This window comes from Mesoplodon densirostris, chromosome 14 (assembly GCF_025265405.1).
Source record: "Mesoplodon densirostris isolate mMesDen1 chromosome 14, mMesDen1 primary haplotype, whole genome shotgun sequence".
In the NCBI taxonomy this organism is placed as follows: domain Eukaryota; kingdom Metazoa; phylum Chordata; class Mammalia; order Artiodactyla; family Ziphiidae; genus Mesoplodon; species Mesoplodon densirostris.
Window position 1 is genome coordinate 34,646,193 of NC_082674.1, and position 20,211 is coordinate 34,666,403.

The following is a 20,211-nucleotide window of genomic DNA, read 5'->3' on the forward strand; positions in this document are numbered from 1 at the left end:
GAAAAGCACAAGGGCTAGAAGCTCTGTCCTGGCTCTGCCACTAACTAGTTGGTTGATGACTGGCCAAGTGTTTTGACATCATGGAATTTCAGTGTTCTTATTTGTAAAATAAGAGAGTTGAATTGGGCTTGAATTGGGCTTTTCTTTCCCCTGATTTTGACTTTATGTTTTTCCGATTATAAAAGTCACATTCCTATTCTTATAAGGAGAAGCTTCATAAAAGCAGTTGGGAAAAAGTTACAAACCTGCCACCCAGAGGATACACTTTATATTATGATGAATATTTTTTAACTCATATTATGAACACATATATATTCATTTAGGGACTGTAAAGTATGATACTTTCCAGCTCTGAAATCTTATGATTCTCTTTCTGCCACTAAAGAAATCAGTAAGTGTCTTTTTTAAAAAGTCATCTAGTTAATGGTGGTACTGTGTGTGGGTACTTGACTCACAAGTCAGATTAGTTTAAATATATGGCAGAAGATTTCCCATCTCTGATGCTGAGCAATGACATTTAGAAAGATTCTTTAAGTCCTTTAGGCCCTATAGAGCCCCATAATGATTGCAGATGACCTTAAAGCAGAAGCTTGGTTTCAATGTATATACTCTAGACTAGAATGAGAATGCAATTGAGCACAGTGAAAACTTAATATTTATTTCTAGAAAATTCCCTTTGCTAAAGGGTTTGTTATCCTCCATACTTCTGTTAAGGATAGAGGTCCTGAGCCAGAAAGTCTTTTCTGAAGGTAGAACGTAATTCATGTAGTGAAAAGGGTGGGAGCTTTAAAATTATTGCTGGGGATCCATATGGAAGTTGTATAATTTTAACAGCAAAGTTATTTAATTATTACTAAAAATTACTTGCCAAAAGTGGAAGAATTAATCTCTGATATGTAATTAAAGAAATAGAAGAAGTAGGTAGGGTTTTGTTGTTGGTTTTTTTTTTTTTCTTTCTTTTTTGAGAGCTGCCATCTCTAACCAGTAAATGACTCAGAGTTTCAGGTTTCTACATATACCAACAGACATTCTGGGTTTTTTCATTACTTTTTTTTTTTTTTTTGGCTGACTGTGCAGTGTGCAGGATCTTAGTTCCCCAACCAGGGATTGAGCCCGTGCCCCCTGCAGTGGAAGCACAGAGTCCTAACCACTGGACCTCCAGGGAATTCCCTTTTTTATTACTTTTAAAGGGAGTTTTCAAAGAGATAAAATTGTTTGCAGTTTCCCTAGGAAGATTAAACTGAACTGGAAATAGACAGTATCAGTTGAGGCTTCTCCAAAATAAAAATTGGTGATTTTAAATGCCTAAGAAAGTATAGTAAAGTTTCTATAAACTCATTAAAAACTTGAAACCTCATACTTACAGAGCGGTGCTGTGTCTCATTGTTCTTTAGGTATGTCTGTTCACTCCAAGTTGGAATATTTTGTTCCCTTACTCTGAAAAGGTGGTTCACTTGGCATCAGCTTTGGCATTTCTTGCCTCTAGGAGTTCCATGGTGGCAGCCATAAAAATTGATTAATGAATTACATTCTCAGAAGAAACCTATAATCTGTGGGTGCTGTCCAGTTGCAATAAGATATGTTCTTTATGCACCTTTTGAAGTGGAAATGATCAAACATTCAGCGCAGGGCTTCAAAGTGCCACTTTCCTGCTGATTGGCTTTTAATAAACTCAGGTATTCACAGATAGAAGCTATTTCTCTTACCCGAGTAAAAGACAGAATTTATGAATTAGGTTAGCTATGTAGAAGTTTCAAGCCATAACTCACAAATTACTAATTCATTCATGAACATGTTTAATTAGAAAGGGATTTCAGTGATAGGTAAAGAGTCGGGATCCTTTAGTTTTTTATCTTCTACCTTGAATATACGAAGGCATGTTAAGCAACATCACTATTCTTTTTTTTTTATTATTCTTTTAAGCCCTTTACTGTCTCCTAAAATTTCTCTTTTTTTAATTTATTAATTTATTTATTTATTTTTGGCTGTGTTGGGTCTTTGTTGCGGCGAGCGGGGGCTACTCTGCATTGCAGTGCACAGGCTTCTCATTGCAGTGGCTTCTCTTGTTGCGGAGCACGGGCTCTAGGTGCGCGGGCTTCAGTAGTTGTATCGTGCGGGCCATTAGTTGTGGCTCGTGGACTTAGTTGCTCCTCAGCTTGTGGGATCTTCCCAGACCAGGGCTCGAACCCACGTCCCCTGCGTCGGCAGGTGAATTCTTAACCACTGCGCCACCAGGGCAGCCCTAATACTACTTTTTATCTGAAGGGATAGTGGTCTCTGTCCAGATATTAGTTATAATGCTTCAAAATTAAAAGGAACTGTCATTACGATTGCTGTTACTGAATTTAGTGGTGGAATTTTTCCCATCTGAATAATTAGAAACACAACTTGCTGCTCTTTTGTGCCATCCAGTTCCATGAGATGACAGGGATTTTATTTTTCCGCTCCTGTTCCATTGTGGCCGCCCCAACCACTTCTTCCTACACACTGCACTGCTGCCACGTAATTCTTGCTAAACCTTTGCATTTATTTGTCAGGTTCGAGACTTATCTTCTATTTGTTCATTTGTACATTCTATAAATATTTATTTTAGAGCCTGATCTGAGCCAGGCAGTGCTCACCTCCAAACTGCTCCAACTAGCTGCGTGTGCTGTCCATAACCTGCCCTCCTCTCCCTTATCTATCCTTTAGTTGTCCTTCCTTAATTCCGTCTTTGCTTTGTACCCAGTATCTCACCATGCTCTTCTGAAGCACCATCTCTTCCTTCAGGTGCTCTTAGAACAGGGTCTGATGAGAGTCACTTATTCTGTAGTTGGACTTAAGTCACTGTTTTACCTGTCAAGAGGCTTTTTACATTTTGACTTTTCCTGTAAATGTGAACGAAGAACTGTTTTTCAAAGAACTTAGAGCTTGCATGTGCAGGTGTTGGGGGTACTGGAGAGGAGGAGTGCCCCCTGCTGGTCCCTTTGAACTCTCACCAAATGAATGGCCCTCTGCCTTTCCCTCCCACCATCATACTGTCCATGCTCCTTCCCACCTCCTTGGCAGTGCAGCTGTCACTCCTCCTGCCTCAACTGCCTCTACTTCTTTCCCTCAACATTCAACTCAACTCATATTCTACATCCTCCCCGAAGGTTTTTCTCTGTCTGCTATTCATTTCCCTTCTGTGAGTTCTTCTGCTATATGTAGTCACCATCGGTGAGATTGGCGCTTAATCGTTCTTTGTTTTAATTGGCTCATTTCCTTTTTCCTGGCTCCAGTGTAATCTTCAAGAACACTGATAATCCTGTCATTTTCTATTTGGACAGTGCCTCGCAAAGAGACACCATTGGCATTCAGTGAATACCTAAATAGAGATGAGAACATGCCGAGGCCCGTATAAGTACCTTTATATTGTATCTCGCAACAATTTGCACTCACCCTTCATTAGCAAAGGGAAACACGTCCAGCTTAAGGGCATTATTAGAATTTCTTTTTTAAAAGGAGGAAGTCAGCAACTTTTTTTTTTTTCTATAAATGCTAATATCTGAGAAAAAAGTTGATTTTTTACTTCTTAACAGGTGGTTTGTTCTGGATGCAGAAACCAGAGATCTAGTTTCTATCCACACAGACGGGAATGAACAGCTCTCTGTGATGCGCTACTCATTAGGTAGGCAGATTTACTCCCACTCCTGGCATTTCCAGCATTTCTCTGTAATTGCATATTTTCACTTCCAGGAAAGCTGACTACTTGTTTCTCTACTCTCTAGAGTTGTTAAGTATTGAATATGTTTCCCCCAACATTAGATTAAATTCTGCTGCAGGAAACTGCAAAAGATCTGCTAAAGTTAAACAACATTCTAAATCATCAAGCAAACATAAATTTAGAACAAACTGTTACAACTGCATTTGCAATTGAAAACAGAATCCAGTGCCATCAAATGCCATTTTTTTTTTTGGAACTACAAATACTTAGAATTTTGAACAGGTACTGTATTAGGCTGAATGTTAATCTGTTTAGCAACCTTTTCTTTGTATATAAGATAATAGAAAATAAATTATAATAATAGTCAAAATATACAAATTTTATAGGCCCTTCAAGTTCTTTAAAATCTAGTTTGATTTTTACTGGTTACATAGTAATGATTGGTCTGTTAATTAGATAAAATACTCAGCAACTCATGAATTTGATCAATTCGTTTAGCTACTTTGAATACTTCTTTTCATACTTTATTCAGAATGTTAATTAAGCTTCCATGATAGTCGGTTCCTTTTTCCCGCTATTAATATGGTTTTGATCCACATAATTCTTCCCTGGAGTTAGTTCGAGTGACATTTTCTTATATTCAAAAATATATTCCAGTAGTTGTTGGGTCAGTGTGGAGTCCAAATGATCTTTTTGATTTCTTCTGAGTCATTTCAGAGGAAGCTCAGAATGCTATTCTCTGTGTTGAACAAGGAAGGAAAAGTATTTGCTTCAAGCTCTAAGCTTGGCAAGAGTTGTCTTGAAGCAGAAAAGGTTTTCTGTCTTGGTTTGGCTTTTTTCAGTGCTGTAATAGCAAATAACTACTGCAGATGTAGCATTTAAAACCCAAAGATCAAATGGACTTTATTGACCATCTGTCACGTGGTGAGTACAATGGTCCTTTGTGAGAGAACATGGTCCTTTCCCAAGAGAATGGACCCTGTAGTTGAAGAGATCATGTCTTCAGCTGAAATGAGCAATTGTACACTCAGCTTGCCATATGAATACTGTATACTTAGACCCATAAAAGTAGGTTAACTTCCCTGGGGCCAGTCTGTCGCTAACTAGAAGGAGATGAGACTAAGGGAAGAATCCAAGGCCTGTGAGCATTTCCAAGAAGGGATTGTGTACTCAACCAGATGACCATTTGGTTTTCAAGTATGTTTAGTGATGGAAGGAGTCATTCATTAAACACCAAAGAATAGTTAAGTTGATGAGATTTAACAACATTTTTAAAATATCATGTGGTGTAGGTCCAGCAAAGTGACAGTAAATAAACCTATCAATGTATTTCTATATTCAACATTTTTTCCTGTTTCATTCCAGATGGCACCTTCCTGGCTGTGGGATCTCATGACAACTTTATTTACCTCTATGTAGTCTCAGAAAATGGAAGAAAGTATAGCAGACACGGAAAGTGCACTGTAAGTAGTGAAGTAAATCTATAAAATTGTTGGAAAATTTTACTTCTGTAAAAAGAGAGTTAAATGTTTACATTGATGTATCACCTTTAAACTTAGCAGATTTAAAATTTAATCTCTATCTCTGAAACTGAAATTACCTGACAGTAGAATCTTGCAGTTTCCTGTATGCTCTAGAAAGGTTTCTCCTTTGATGAGAGTTTAATATTGTTCCCTCTCTCTCTCTGACTACTAGTTTTAATGCAGTTTCTTAAATCAAAGCTATTTCCTTAGGAAATCCTTAGAAAATAACGCTTTTTTAAAATGGAGTGAGTCAGAAATGGAAGGGTATCTCTAACATTTTAATCTCAATGTCCCATGATCCTGCCCATCCTTGACACTCTGCAATTTCCTAGGTGACCTCTCTAGCACTAAACATAATTTATATGGAGATTTGTCTGTATTGAGAACTAATAGAAGCATATGTCCTTTAATTTACTGCATTTCTGATTGATTAGTTTATCATTTTAAGATGAAGATTAGATTCAATTCTAGACATAGTACTTATCTTATGGCAGGCAGTCTGCTAACTAGGGAAGTGTTCTGGGCACTGGGGATATACATAAGATTTGCTCATTGTCCTCAAAAAGTACACATTCAAGCCGATAACAGGATGAGAAAGGCAGGAGGTATATAGCACAGTGGTTAAGGGCATAAACTTGGGATCAGACTACCTGGATTTTAACTCTTGTTTCACCACCCACAAATGTGACCTTGGGCAGGTTATTTAAACCTTCTACTTCAGTCTTCTCATCTGTAAAGTGAAGACAGTAGTACTTTCTACTTCACTGGATTAAAACAAGTTAAGGCATATAAAATACTTATAATAGTGCTTGGCAAATAAAAAGTACTCAGTATATGTTAACTATGAATTTATAGAAAATGAGGTAGTTGGTATCTATGTTACCAGTCAATTTAGGTTTAGCAAATTACTTGATGAATTAGTGGCACAGATCCTTTAACAGTCTTTTTTTTTAAAAAAAAATATTTATTTATTTTATTTTTTATGGCTGCGTTGGGTCTTGGTTACAGTGCGCGGGCTTCTCTCTAGTTGCGGTACGCAGGCTTCTCTCTAGTTGTGGTGCGCAGGCTTCTCTGTAGTTGCGGCACATGGGCTCTGTAGTTGTGACACGTGGTCTCAGTTGCCCCGCAGCATGTGAGATCTTAGTTCCCCTACCAGGAATCGAACCAGCATCCCCTGCATTGGAAGATGGATTCTTAACCACTGGACCACTAGGGAAATCCCCCTTTAACAGTCTTTATCACAAAAGAGTTTTAGGGGAATGAATAAAAGAATGCATTTTTAAAAGTACATACATAAGTAAAACCCAGGCCATTTTCTATTCAGAGAAGAGACTTACTGCTTTTTTTTTTGTTTATTTGCTTTTTGCTTTTTTTGGGGGGTACGTATTTTGTACCATGTGCTAAAAAACCAGCCTATAAACTGATCTACAAGCAACCATATAGTTTTATAATTTATCCAAAATATTTTTATTTACTTCGACAAAAATTATGAATCAGTATCCATTAATTTATTTAAATACATCTTTTAATCGATTTATTATTTTAATATTTAGGAATAGTAGTATAATAGTGCCTCATTGTACAGCATGATCAAATGAAATATTCCACTGAAAGGAATTTTCAGATTACTTAAGTTTACTCTACCAGGCACCAAATTTTTCTTAATTATTTTTTACCCCAACCTTTTTAAAAAGTCCATGTCTTAATAAACAGAATATTATCAAATATAATTTAATCTTGTGGAATCATAAAATTTTACAGGTCGCACTATAGTACTTAACTTAGCTCAGCTCTCATTTTACGGATGAAGAGACTGAGTTTCAGAGAAGATAAATGGCTTGCCCTTGGTCACATCTTGACATAGTGGCAGATCTGGGGCCTGAACCCTGTTCTCCTTAGTAGAGCAGACTTCCCAAGGTACAAAAAGGCCTCAGATTTTTCAATGTGTATATCAGTGTACTGTGCTTTCAGAGTACAGCAACTGATGCAGAAAGGAAAGAGCAGTGTTGGACACTGGATAATGAGACGACCTTGGACGTGTTGAGAACTGCCAAGTTTATCAATTGCATGACACTTTGCCTTCTCCAGTTAGGCAGCTTTTATCTTTAGAGCATATGAAGTAGTATTTTGAAATATCTTCAGGAACTGTTGAAGCTGATAGGACTCTTGGAGGCTATAATGAAAGGCTCAGCTGCTCTGCTTTTCTAATTATCTTCTGTTCTGTGCTTTGTTTCCAGCGCTCACTTCTCCTTGCTGTCTGCTTCCACCAGCTGGTCTTATAGTCTCATATTAACTCCTTTTATCTGTTGTCTGCTATGATATAGGACAGAAAAAAACTGGGTTAATGCTGGCTCTGCTGCTTACTAGTTTGCAACTTTAGGCAAGTTAATTAACTTCTCTGAGTCTTAATTTTATTATCTTAAAACTGGAGATTATAATAGTTCCTACTTTCATAGGATTGTTGTAAAGATTCAAATGTGGCAACTGGACCTACTCTCAGAGTTCCAAATACAAATGCTGTTTTCTCTTGTTTCCAATATTTCCTGTTACTAGTTAACATTTAAGTGACCCTATAGCTTCAGAAACATACTGGGCTTAGAACTTTAGGAAGTGTCCCTCTAATAAATTGTAACCAAGCAGTTGAAACTGTCGCTGAGTGCCAGCATAATAGCTTTGTGTTTGACTCCAATTCCTGTATACCTTTTAACACGGCTACTCAAAGATCTTAGCCCAGGAGATGGAATGTAATGAAGTTGTGATACACTAAAAAAGCATTACAGAGTCTGTTAGAATAGGCAAGAAGGGCTGGTAAAATAAGTGTTTTTTGGTCAGGATTTTGGTGAATGAAAATATATATAAGAAAGAGAAGAGTAAAAGACTTTTAAAACTGTCTACCTAGAAATCTCCAAGAAAAGTACCCATAAAACTAATGCAGTACATATTTCAATATTACCATAACAGTTAGGAGTTATACTGCAATACTTGGTGGCTTCCACAAATGAGGGCTCTGTTCCCATTTAAAAGAAGTCATCAGGGACTCAGGGTCCTTCTTTCTTTCTACTCCATCACCCTCAATAAGGTGCTGCTGGAATTCCAGTCATCCCGTCCTAGTTCTAGGGGGACAGCAAGGGGGAAAAAGACACTATTCCTCCTAAGTCGATTTTTAAAGTTTTCCTGGAAGCCCCACTCAGTGACTTCTGCCACCCATAGCTGCAAAAGAGATTAGGAAATAATAGTGTTTTAGCTGGGCACTTAAGAGAATGTGGAATGGATAAACTATGCTCTACAGATCTACAGTCTAAAGACTGGATTGGATAGGCTACACTCTACACTCTAAAGGTCAGCTTTCTCTCACACCAGCAAAGCATGTCAAAAATGTGATGGGAAAAAAATCCTAATTGCAGTAGTAACAAAAACTGTAGATGCTTTGAGAATAGACCTAGCAAGAAAAGCACAGGAAGCTATGTGAAACATGGCTGAAACACAAACTAAGAAATGAGAAAATAGACATAACATATTTCTAGAAGAAAAGACTTCATAAACATGTCTGTTCTCTACAAACTATTCTCTAAATTTGATGCACTTACTTAAATTTTCAGCACAATATTTATGAGCTTGATAAAATGGTTCTAAATTTCATCTGAAATTTTCCTCATACCACGAAACTATACAGTTGGCTGGGAATAGGCAGATAGACTAATGGAACAGAAAAGAGAGTCCAAAAACAAATCTCTGTTTATATGGAAATTTAGGTATTTCAAATCAGTAGAGAGACAGTGGACTCTTCTCAGCCTGCATTGTCCAGCATTACAGCTGCTAACCACAACTTTGTTTACGAAATTAAATACAATTCAGTTTCCTGGGAGCACTGGCCACATTTTGAGTACTCAGAAGCCGCAGGTGGCTAGTTACTTCTGCATTGGACTGTGCAGATACACATTTTCATCACTGCAGAAAGGTCCATTGGATGTCACTGCCCTAGAGGGTGAGGGGACACCTGGATACCTACTTAGGAAAAAAGTTAGTGCCCTAACTCAAGGCCTCTGGTACTTGTTTGAAAACTCCTCAGGTAATATTAATATACAGCCATGGTTGCAAACCACTGATGCAGATGATGACCTTCCATGTGATTAACAAAGATTCAGCTGAGATATTTCTTATTTTTCCAGAGTTATTCTTAGGCACCATCACTTGTGATTGTTGTTGTGGTTACACCATTCAGCTGCTTAAAGGCAGTGATGAAAGTACCAGCTTAAGAGTACTCTGTTTCTGCTCAGCGAGGTGTACTTTTTGCTCCCAACTGTGTCTGTGCCTGTGGGGTGACGTTTGAGGGTGTTTTCCCCCAAGTCTTGTATGTGCCTTGCGTGGCCTAAGAGTTGGGTGAGACGAGGGCCCTCTGAGGTGGTGGGAAGGCAGCACCATAGACTCCCGACAGACAGTTGCATCTACTCTTTTCTTTGCTTATTTATTGGACTCCATATCAGCGAAAAATACTCACTTTGTTTTCCAATATAAATTGATAACTTCCCCCAAGGTCTTTTCTAAATTTGGGGGCTTTTCCTACCCGAGTTCTTTTCGAGAATACTTTATATTGATTTACCATCTAGATATGGTGTGTCCAACACAGATATGAATTACATGAACGTTTTGTATCCATACGTTGCTTTTGATGCTTTTCTAAATAATGCTATTCAAGTCTTTTCACAAAGATTCAAACACTTTGCCATGATTAATCTGGTTAAATCCTTCATTCATGTAGCACCAGTTTTCTTATCTTAGAAGCCTGGCTTCTCTGGATTCCAGAGCCAAGGCATCAGATCCATGAACACTATGGAAAAGATCTGTGTGAACCCCACCCTCCTGCCATATTCAGAAAATACCCAAGAACCACATGTGTCTTTCTGGCATTGAAATTGATTTCTTGTTAAGTTGGGAGGTCTCCCATATGCCTAGCAAGTGACTCCCAACCTGTTTGCTGACATACCAGCTAATCTCCAGTGACTTCAGGAAGCTTTACAGGTTCCAAATTCACATAATTTAAATTCATTTAAATGTATAAATGTGGGTATTTGCCATGCAGCACTTTGGCAGAGATATAGCTCCAGAGAGGTTTTAGGATATGTCATTTGACTTCAGAAGGCTACTGGGATAATTAAAATACTTTGTGAAAATCATTGAAAACTACACCTAAGGTATTTTGAATTTATTAACTTTAAAAATAAAAACTATGTGAGCAGAAAGCTAGTAATTCAAAAAGTACAATTGAAATTAAATGTTTTAATACAGAGTGTAGGAGGTAAAAGTGATTTTTGAGGCTCCGTCAGCTTTGGTGTAAACTGTAAGACCTGTGTGATTTATCTGCAGTAGTTTATTGGAAATAATCAAATGCTTACATGTGAAGCCAACAAAATATGGCATTTGGTAATTTTTTGTTTGAATTCCCGGTGTTAGTAAAACCTAGGCAGAAAAAGATCACTGTCTTCTTATTTAAGGAGTCAGATGATTATTGGATCCAGCTGCTTGGAGGGAGTGTGATGTTGGATAACTTTTCCCCAAAAATATTCTTTGGAGATAGTTTTTTTAAACCTCTATGTGCCATGGGTACTGAAGAAGCAGCTCAGGAAAACTGTACTCTTTTTGTACACAACATGGAACCAAGACTTCATTATCAAAAAGGAAGTCACTCTAATTAGGGACACTAGTGACTTGAAATAAGGCCCGAGGTTGTGGTATCTGTTTCAGTGTCTTTTAAGAGACTGTCTTTCTTGGACGTGTAGCACAGGTAGTACTTGGTGCTGGTATCAAAATGGAGAGACCAGCAGGATACTCCCAGGTTCCAAGTGCTTTACCGTTTCCACTGTGGTCAGATCTCTTTAGTTCCACAGTTGTAGCTCCCAACAAGATAGTGTGAAAAAGAACCAAAGACCTGTTCTGAGCCCTGTTCAGTTCCAGAGGCCATGGTACTGCTCTCCCTACTTCAGGAATTCCCAGTGAATGGCTACTCAGAAGACAGTACTGGCTACTATGAGACTATTTTAAACATTCAGAACTCTAAACGCTTTCTAATGGTTGATGTGTTACTTCCTAGGGACATTCCAGCTATATCACACACCTTGACTGGTCTCCAGACAACAAGTACATAATGTCTAACTCGGGAGACTATGAGATTCTGTACTGTAAGTATGAATGATTACATACGGCTGAGATGTGTCTGTCAGGGGCAGTAAAGAGCAGGCTGCATGGAATCTGAATTGTGCAGCCACTGCACACTGGCCCCTCTAACCTGAAGAAGCATGTGCTACTTGGAGCTGGCTAAGGAATGAGAATCTCAAAGTAATGAGTTCACTTAAATGTCATGAGAAATTATTCAGGGGGACTGATCCTGCTCTGAATGGTTCTGTATTTAACAACTTTTCCTGGAGGCAGAAAGGAGTACAATGGATGGGCATTTATGCTTTTTAAAGAAAAAACAACTTCAGTGGGAAACAGTTTATAGTTCTATAAACCGTGTTAAACACTTTCTTTTCAAGTGTGTCTTAATATTTTCAGTGTATGGATTATAAATACAAGTAAACGTGGCTAGTTTGAGTCAAGATGCATTTTCAAATACATTTGGACACAAGCACTATGATTATACTTCCTGTTTCTAAATTTAAAGGGGACATTCCAAATGGCTGCAAACTAATCAGGAATCGATCAGACTGTAAGGACATCGATTGGACGACATACACCTGTGTGCTAGGCTTTCAAGTCTTTGGTAAGGACATTGCACTTGATGGGAAAAGGCGATTTGTAGTGTTTTTATGTATAATACTTAAATTTCTAAATGAAAAATAGTCTACATGTGTTTTTTTCAATTTATTTTTTATTGAAGTATAGTTGAATTACAATGTTAATTTCTGCTGTACAGCAAAGTGATTCAGTTATATACATACATATACATACTTTTTCATATTCTTTTCCATTATGTTTTATCACAGGACATTGAATATAGTTCCCTGTGCTATAGGACCTTGTAGTTTATCCATTCTGTATATACCAGTTTGCATCTGCTAACCCCAAACTCCCAATCCAACCCTCCCGACCCTCCTCCCCCTTGGCAACCACCAGTCTGTTCTCTATGTCCCTGATTCCCCTTTTTTTTTTTTTTTTTTTTTACTAAAGATGCAGAGTGTATTTTTTTTAATATCTTTATTGGAGTATAATTGCTTTACAATCTTGTTAGTTTCTGCTGTATAACAAAGTTTGAATCTGCTATACTTATAGCTCCCTATCCCCTCCCTCTGGCGCCTCCCTCCCACCCCTCTAGGTGGTCACAGAGCACCGAGCTGATCTCCCTGTGCTATGTGGCTGCTTCCCACTAGCTAGCTATTTTACATTTGTTAGCGTATATATGTCCATGCCACTCTCTCACTTCTGTTTCATAGATAAGTTCATTTGTGTCATATTTTAGATTCCACATATAAGTGATATCATATAGTATGTCTTTCTGACTCACTTCACTTAGTACTCTTTAGTGTTATCACTATTAATGCACAGTTCAGAGAAGCTGAATGTATTAGGATTGAACCAATATGAGGTTTATTCTCTGCAGAATTCAGCAGACTTTTGGTCCCCAATAAATATGAAAGACAATTAAAAAGGAAAGGCATTTACATAATAGTATAGATTGCCTTTCACAATTTTTTCCTGCAAGTGAAAATTGAAGCTTTCCAATTTGTTAAAGGCATTTTCAAAATAACAGCTTTATCGAGATACCATTCACATACCATATAATTCACCTATTTAAAGTGCACAGTTTGGTGGTTTTAGCATATTCATAGGATTGTGCACCCGTCATCACTATCTAATTTTAGACCATTTTCATTACCCCAAAAAGAAACTCTGCCCATTAGCAGTCACTCCCTCCCTTCCCCTTCCACAACCTCCCAGCAACCACTGATCTTCTTTCTTTTTCTAATGATTTGCATGTTCAGGACAGTTCATATAAATGGAATCATGTACTATGTGATCCATCGAAACTGACTTCTTTCCTTTAGCACAAGTGTTCAAGGTTCATCATGTTGTAGCATGTGTCAGTACTTCACTTTATGGCTGAATAATATCCCTTTGTATGGCTATACCACATTTGGTTCATCATCAGTTGATGGACACTTAGGTTGTTTCCACTTTTTATTGTAAATAATGCTGCTATGAACAGTTTTCGTGTAGACATGTTTTCATTCTCTTCGGTTATACCTAGGAGTGGAATTGCAGGGTCAAATGGTAACTCTTGTGTTTAACCTTTTGAGGAACTGCCAGACTGTTTTCCTAAGTGGCTGCACCATTTACACTGCCACCAGCAGTGTACAAGGGTTCTGTTTCTCCACATCATTGTCAGCAGTTGTTATTCTTTTGCATGTGGTGTCCAATTATCCCAGTACCATTTATTGACATATAAAGGCATTTTTAGTAGACATTATTTAAAGATAAAATGTGGAGATCATTCCTAATCTCATGTTTTGGACATTTCTAGAAATCTGTCCTTCGACAGTTTTCTCAGTCTTTGCCAATCTGTAGGAGTCCTTCTGAGAAAGTTAGGATTAAAGAGAGATGTTATACTCAGTAATTAGAATATTGGATATGGATGTGGCACCAGAACCTAAAGCAATTCCCAAAATATTAGGTATTTTTCCTTTAACAGTGTCTCTCTGCCTTCTGAAAAGTTGGACTCTCTCCTCCACTCTGATGGTAGATCTGAACATTTCTTTATGCTGTGTGCATTAGAAAAATAATCCATTATGGGTACTTGTTCTAAATACAACTGCTACTGAGATGAAGAAGCCTACCAGGCTTGGAAGAAATTAAAACAAAATAACCCTGACTAGTCCATAAACAAATTCATTATTCTGGGTGAAGCTGAAGCAGTGGCCAGTAGCTAGTAACTTACCTTGTTATTTTAGTGAAACAATATTTAATTTACTTATTAAGAGATGTCAGTCAAGAAGTGTTTCATCTTTATTGAATTTACCAAAAAAACAGTTCTCTAGAGCAGTACTGAACCACAGGAGGCCAGCATCTCATCTGTTACATGTTGTGTATTTCTCCTCTAGTAGAGGGTTGTGCTGATCACGTTCAACATGACCACCAGTGCCTCACAATGACTCCGAATAGTTAAATTTACTGTGTTGACCTTTGGACATAAGTGATCGTTTATGGAGACTTCTGTGGATAACATGGTAGGCTAGTGGATGGCCTATACATTTCCATTAAGAAAGAATCTCTATGAGGTTTTTTTTTTAAGTGCCTGCCTGAAAGGGAGCGGAGTCCACTGTGAAGGGTTAGTGCTATGGCGTTGTTTCTGCACGTCACTACAGAAATAACTGAGAATTTCCCCTCTGACGGGAAACGTTAAACAGGAGGAGCTTATTGTCAAGGTGAGACAAGCTAAAACTAAAATTATTTATTAGCACCACCTGCTGGTTACTAGTGAGTATTTTTGAGTCTTAAAGTTTAAAGTCTTAAATTTTCCATCTTGAGGTTATTTGTTTATTATTAGATTTTGGATAAAATTTCATCATTTGAATGAAGTATTGAGCCACTAAGAAATCTTTAAGGGAAATTTAGCAGCTAAGAGTTTGAACACGGATGAAAACTAAGATTCTAAAATAAACACACGTAGTATGGCAGTTGTATTTTTCAGGCTAATTTTTCTACACACACCCCCCTCCCCCGCATGTTTCCATATCAAAGGTGTCTGGCCAGAAGGATCTGATGGGACAGATATCAATGCACTGGTGCGATCCCACAATAGAAAGGTGATAGCTGTTGCTGATGACTTTTGCAAAGTCCACCTGTTTCAGTATCCCTGCTCCAAAGCAAAGGTAAAACTTAATAAAAACTAGTGTTATAGGGCCTTTTGTTTGGGGATAATTTTTGTTTGGGGATATATTGTGTCAATGGTGGGAAAATATTCATAGGGTTACTAATGACTGTCTGTGATACTACAGTGCATGGGGGGAGGGAACAGGGCCAGCTGTAAGCATCCAAGCAGGCTGTGCTTGTCTTCTCCTTCCTCATTAAGGTAACGGAGAAGACAGAGAAGCCAGTTGATGATGTTTTATTCGTTTTTGTTTATTGTCCTTTTTTTTTTTCATTTTGATACCTTGGTAGTTTTAAATTTCTTCTAAACATAAAAATATTTTATTTTTGGTACATGATCAACGTTATGACTCCTAAATCGTCTATAATCTTTCCAACCTAGTAAATTCTCCCCTAGCCATCTCAGTAGAATAGTCACTAAATTCTAACAAGTATGCAGAAGAGACATCATTTTTTTTTACAGTCTGAAAGTACAGCTGTCCAGTTACTTTGTTTCTCCCACATAAATAGGTATTAAAAGGAAATTACTGCTAGCTTTATTCCTCAGTCAATGACTTGCGGTTTTGATCTGAATTACCTGTTTCACAAATTGAATGACCTCCCTAGCCTGGTCACCTCCATTGCTGTAAGTAGGCATGTGAAGAATGAGTTTAATTTTCCTGTCTGATTTATTTCATGTAGGCTCCCAGTCACAAGTACAGTGCCCACAGCAGCCATGTCACCAATGTCAGTTTTACTCATAATGACAGTCACCTGATTTCAACTGGTGGAAAGGACATGAGCATCATTCAGTGGAAACTTGTGGAAAAGTTATCTTTGCCTCAAAATGAGGTTGTAGCGGATACTGCGCTCACCAAAGCCCCCATCTCTTCCATTGAAAGTGTCATGCAGTCTGATGCTCCCACACCACCTCCTTCCCAGCCCTTAAATGAGACAGCTGAAGAAGAAAGCAGGATAAGCAGTTCTCCCACACTTCTGGAGAACAGCCTGGAACAGACTGTGGGGCCCAGCGAAAACCACAGTGAGGAGCAGAGTGAGGGGGGCAGCGAAGACCTCGGTGAGCCTGTTTACGAAGAGCCAGCCCACGAGATGAGTGATGAGCAGAGCGAAGGTGCTCTTCCCGGGGACCAGCAAGACCCTTCACCCCTGTCCTAACACCAGGACTTGCGCGTGACTCACTTTTTTCCTCCAACTGCATGATGTGGTCTTGTGATAAAGTTCAGATAACAGGCCAGGAAGTGATGGAGAATCACTATTGATGGAGATTTTGGTTTCCACGTAATCTGTTTTCAGTAGTCTTATCTTCCGTCTCTTAAATGCAGTCGACCTAAAGGTTCGGTTTGATGTGTGTTGAAAATTAACCAAATTTAATAGTAGGAAAAGACTGAAACATTAATTGTGTCTCAGAAATTACTGTGTACGTGAGTGGTATGATGTTAATACTGGAAACAAAAACAGCGGTTGTATAGATTTTAAATAAACCCCTCATTATCTGAGCAGGTTTTCTTCAGGAACAACCAGAGGCATCACAAACACTGTTACTCATCTGCTGGCTCAGGCTGTGCTACTTTTTTTTTTTCCTGATGCTGAAAATCAGAAAAACAAAACAAAAACCAAAAAAACCTTCTCTTACTGAGATTCCCTCCCACCCCAAATGTCTAGTGGAAATTTTTTAGTTAAGGAAAACTTCATTAGTGCCATGAGCAGTGATGTTGCCTTCTTAAATAATAACACCCTTTTCTTACGTAGCCGGCAGACGTCCAGATGTGCTTGTTAGTCTACTATGTAGGTGCTGCCTTTTCTAAGTCAAGAGTGAGGAACAGTCCCTTAATTTCCTGTGTGCAAATCTATTTTATCTTAGAACTAAGAAAGCAGTGGTTTGTTAAAGAGCTTTTAATGTATATTAAACCATTGACACTCTGAAATAATGGATTCCTCCAAGGATTCCTTTACTGGCCTAAACATTTTCAAATGTTTGGCATTCAAGCGAATGAACAGAAGAAACCACACGCCTATAAAATTAAACTTGGCTAATCTTAGCTTAGCCTTCATCATAATTTGCTCCTTCAATAACAGAAATATTAATAAAGTTTAAATGATTGAATTGGTGCTTGAAATTCACTGGTTTAGGTGTAATTTTTATACAGATTATTGAGGGATAAAATACTCAACAAATTGCAAATTCTTTTTTATATAAGTGTGAATAATAGTCACAGGCATTTTTTTATAAATTGCATACTTAACAGACCTGCTATACGCAGTGATTTTTCTCTGGTGGAGTTGCTTTAAGCCTTGCAATTCTGATGTGGCTATCCTCTGCTGTTTGGGGGCAGTGCATGTGTTATTATGCATTGGATAGTTGTTTTTTTAAGTTTTGTCAGATGATTATGTTTTTCTTAAGTATGTATTTCCTATTTTCAAAATAATTACTGACAAATATGCATTTCCTATATATTTGTTTATACTTTGATTATAAAAAAGGACTGTTTTATTTTTTAACTTGCAATGTTTTGATCTTTTTTTTTTTTTTTTTTTTGGTTAGATCATGTTTAGAAACTTTGGATGAGTTCAAAAGTCTTAAGTATGCAAGTGTTTACGTGACTGTGCCATTCCAAAGTGCATCAGAACTGTCATTCCCTTCTACTGTCTTCTCAGGAGTAATACAAATCAGGTATTTCATCATCATTTGGTAATACACAAACTTCAGTGAACTCCCAAGGACACTCACAACATTTGTATTCACATGCTGTATGTAAGGGTGTGGTATGTGTGACGGGGTGAGTGTAGACACTCACTCTGTGTATCTCTATATAAGAAGATATGCGCCACATTGAAAATAGTGTGTTATCTCTGTGTATAGATATATGTCCATGTATTTCTCTTTCCTTTTGTTTACAACTGTTCAAAAAAAAAAAAAAACCTCAAAGTAGTTCTCTTCAGAAGAAGGGAGGTAGACTCCAAGCAACACATCATTTTTCAGTATGTTTGTATATAATTATCAGAGAGCAGCAGCAGCAGTATCAGGCATATATATTTGCCTATTAGCTGTGGTGACTGAATCATCAGGTCAGCATGTGCTATATACCCTGCAAGAAAAATACTATGAGATGAACAAGTAATTCTAGGAGAAGAAAATGCATTTCGTTAAGTACCTGGGGGATACCACTCTCCATGATAAGCAGGGAGTTTATTTGGGGACATCAGTCACCTTTGGGGTTGCTGTGTACCATGAAATTTATATTCGTGATATCTTGGGTGGTAGTTTCAAAAGACACTACTAATACGCAGAAAGCGTTCCAGCTCTCTATTGCTGGCAACTACTGTTTAACAGTCAATTAAATCTGTGATAATGGTTGGAAGTGGGTGGGATTATGAAATTGTAGATGTTTTTAGGAAAACTTGTGAATGAAAATGAATCCAAGTGTTTCATGTGAAGATGTTGAGCCATTTCTATCATGCATTCCTGTCTTACGGCAGAAAATTCTGAAGATTAAAAAATAAAATAAGATGTTTCATTTGTCTCTCTAAATGTGTCTTGAGTCTTTTTTCATTTATGCTGCTAGTTTCCGTGACTGTCCAATCATCAGAAGACATGACAGTTCAGAAGGACACATGTATCAGTTGACCACTGCCACTGCTATGGATACGGCTATTCTGGAGTGACAGACAGACATGGACCATCTCATAATGTTAGAGGAAATTACTTCTGATTTATGCTTCCATTTAGTAGGGAATAGCTTTGTTTTAATTTATCTCATGTCTACACTCTCTCCAGTGTTTAACATCAGGTAATCCTGGTGATGATCCTGGTTACCTGCCTGACCCCCGCCTCCACTGCCTGCCTCCCCGGTGTAGCCTGCCAGAAGCCCTTGAACTCAGCGTCCCGCTTTCGCCATCTCTCCCATGTTGCTTAGTGATACATCCTCTGTACACTGCAACCATAAATTAGCTGCTACAAATTTTTCTTTATGAAGCATTAGACTAAGAGTATTCCATACGTTCCCAGTTTTACAGTCATGGAAATGATGGGGTTTTCATCATCTTATTCATCCTTGTTGACTATGAAAATATGTTCACAGCCACTAGCATATACTAACCTGTGAGAGACTGTCTTGGGGCAGGAATTCCTCTTTCAAGAATTCAGAGACGAGGGCTTCCCTGGTGGCGCAGTGGTTGAGAGTCCGCCTGCCGAGGCAGGGAATGCAGGTTCGTGCCCCAGTCCGGGAAGATCCCACATGCCGCAGAGCGGCTGGGCCCGTGAGCCATGGCCGCTGAGCCTGCATGTCCGGAGCCTGTGCTCCACAACGGGAGAGGCCACAACAGTGAGAGGCCCGCGTACTGCAAAAAAAAAAAATTCAGAGACGAAACGGCTGACAGACTCCAGAACTAACCCACTAAATAATGTGATTTTTCTTCTTAATAAAAAAGGAGATCCAAAAAAGGAAACTCTATGGGGAAATAATGATGAATTAGATCTTGGATATATTGAGGTGTTTGTTAGTGTAACTTCTAGAAGGAACTAGGTTTCTAGCTTAAAGGTGGAACTACAATGAGAGTTTAGGACAAGGACATGTTTTTAGGACAAAGGAGACGGGGCTGAAGAGCAGGTGTGCAGGACTTGGGTGGAGCGGAGCTGCCGCTGGAGGAGTCCCCGCGTGGCCAGTGCACCCCCAGACACCCCAGCTCGCAGTGATAAGGGGCGTGCTGCCCTGTGGGCAAGGGGTGGGCTGGGGAGATTCAGGAACAGGCCTGCGTTCTTATCTTACCCAGGTAACTGCCACGCCAGGACTTCGTGTGCTATAACTTGGAAAGCTGGAGCCTCTTCCACTTACACGAGGAGAAAGACATTCTTTATAAATGGAGGAAGAAGGAAAAGATGTGGGTGAAGATTCAGAGATTTCTGGAAAGGAGATGGGGAAACAGCAGAGGACCTATGTCATCTCAGTCCTCCATTCAGGAGAAGGTGAGGGCACTGCCCACAGCAACACTGCACGTCTGTCACCATCACAGAAACGGGCCCTGCTGAAGAGCCGCCTTTGTCCAGGATGCCCAGGACTGGGATCTTCAGGGACCATGGTAAAAGTCTCCTGGCACTTTTCCCAAAAAGTAGATGCATCCCTTTGTAAAGGGGCAACTCCTGCT

General features: G+C 38.7%; 1 protein-coding gene and 1 long non-coding RNA gene across 5 annotated transcripts in view; one reads left to right on the forward strand and one right to left on the reverse strand.

Annotated features, from left to right (window-relative positions):
* EML4 (EMAP like 4) overlaps window positions 1-18,587 on the forward strand; it is a 164,069-nt gene extending 145,482 nt beyond the window's left edge. For 3 of the 4 annotated variants that reach the window (XM_060117844.1, XM_060117842.1, XM_060117843.1), the window contains 6 exons: window positions 3,561-3,649; window positions 5,051-5,148; window positions 11,297-11,384; window positions 11,867-11,965; window positions 14,941-15,071; window positions 15,751-18,587. In XM_060117844.1, coding sequence (XP_059973827.1) covers window positions 3,561-3,649; window positions 5,051-5,148; window positions 11,297-11,384; window positions 11,867-11,965; window positions 14,941-15,071; window positions 15,751-16,224 — 979 coding nt within the window. In that variant the 3' untranslated portion in view covers window positions 16,225-18,587. The remainder of the gene's footprint in view (window positions 1-3,560; window positions 3,650-5,050; window positions 5,149-11,296; window positions 11,385-11,866; window positions 11,966-14,940; window positions 15,072-15,750) is intronic. The other variant, XM_060117845.1, reaches the window with a different exon arrangement.
* LOC132502048 (uncharacterized) lies at window positions 14,810-20,211 on the reverse strand. The gene is made up of 3 exons (XR_009534390.1): window positions 19,836-20,211; window positions 19,167-19,407; window positions 14,810-16,396 (listed from the first exon to the last, which is right to left on the reverse strand). It is a non-coding gene; the product is annotated as an uncharacterized LOC132502048 (long non-coding RNA).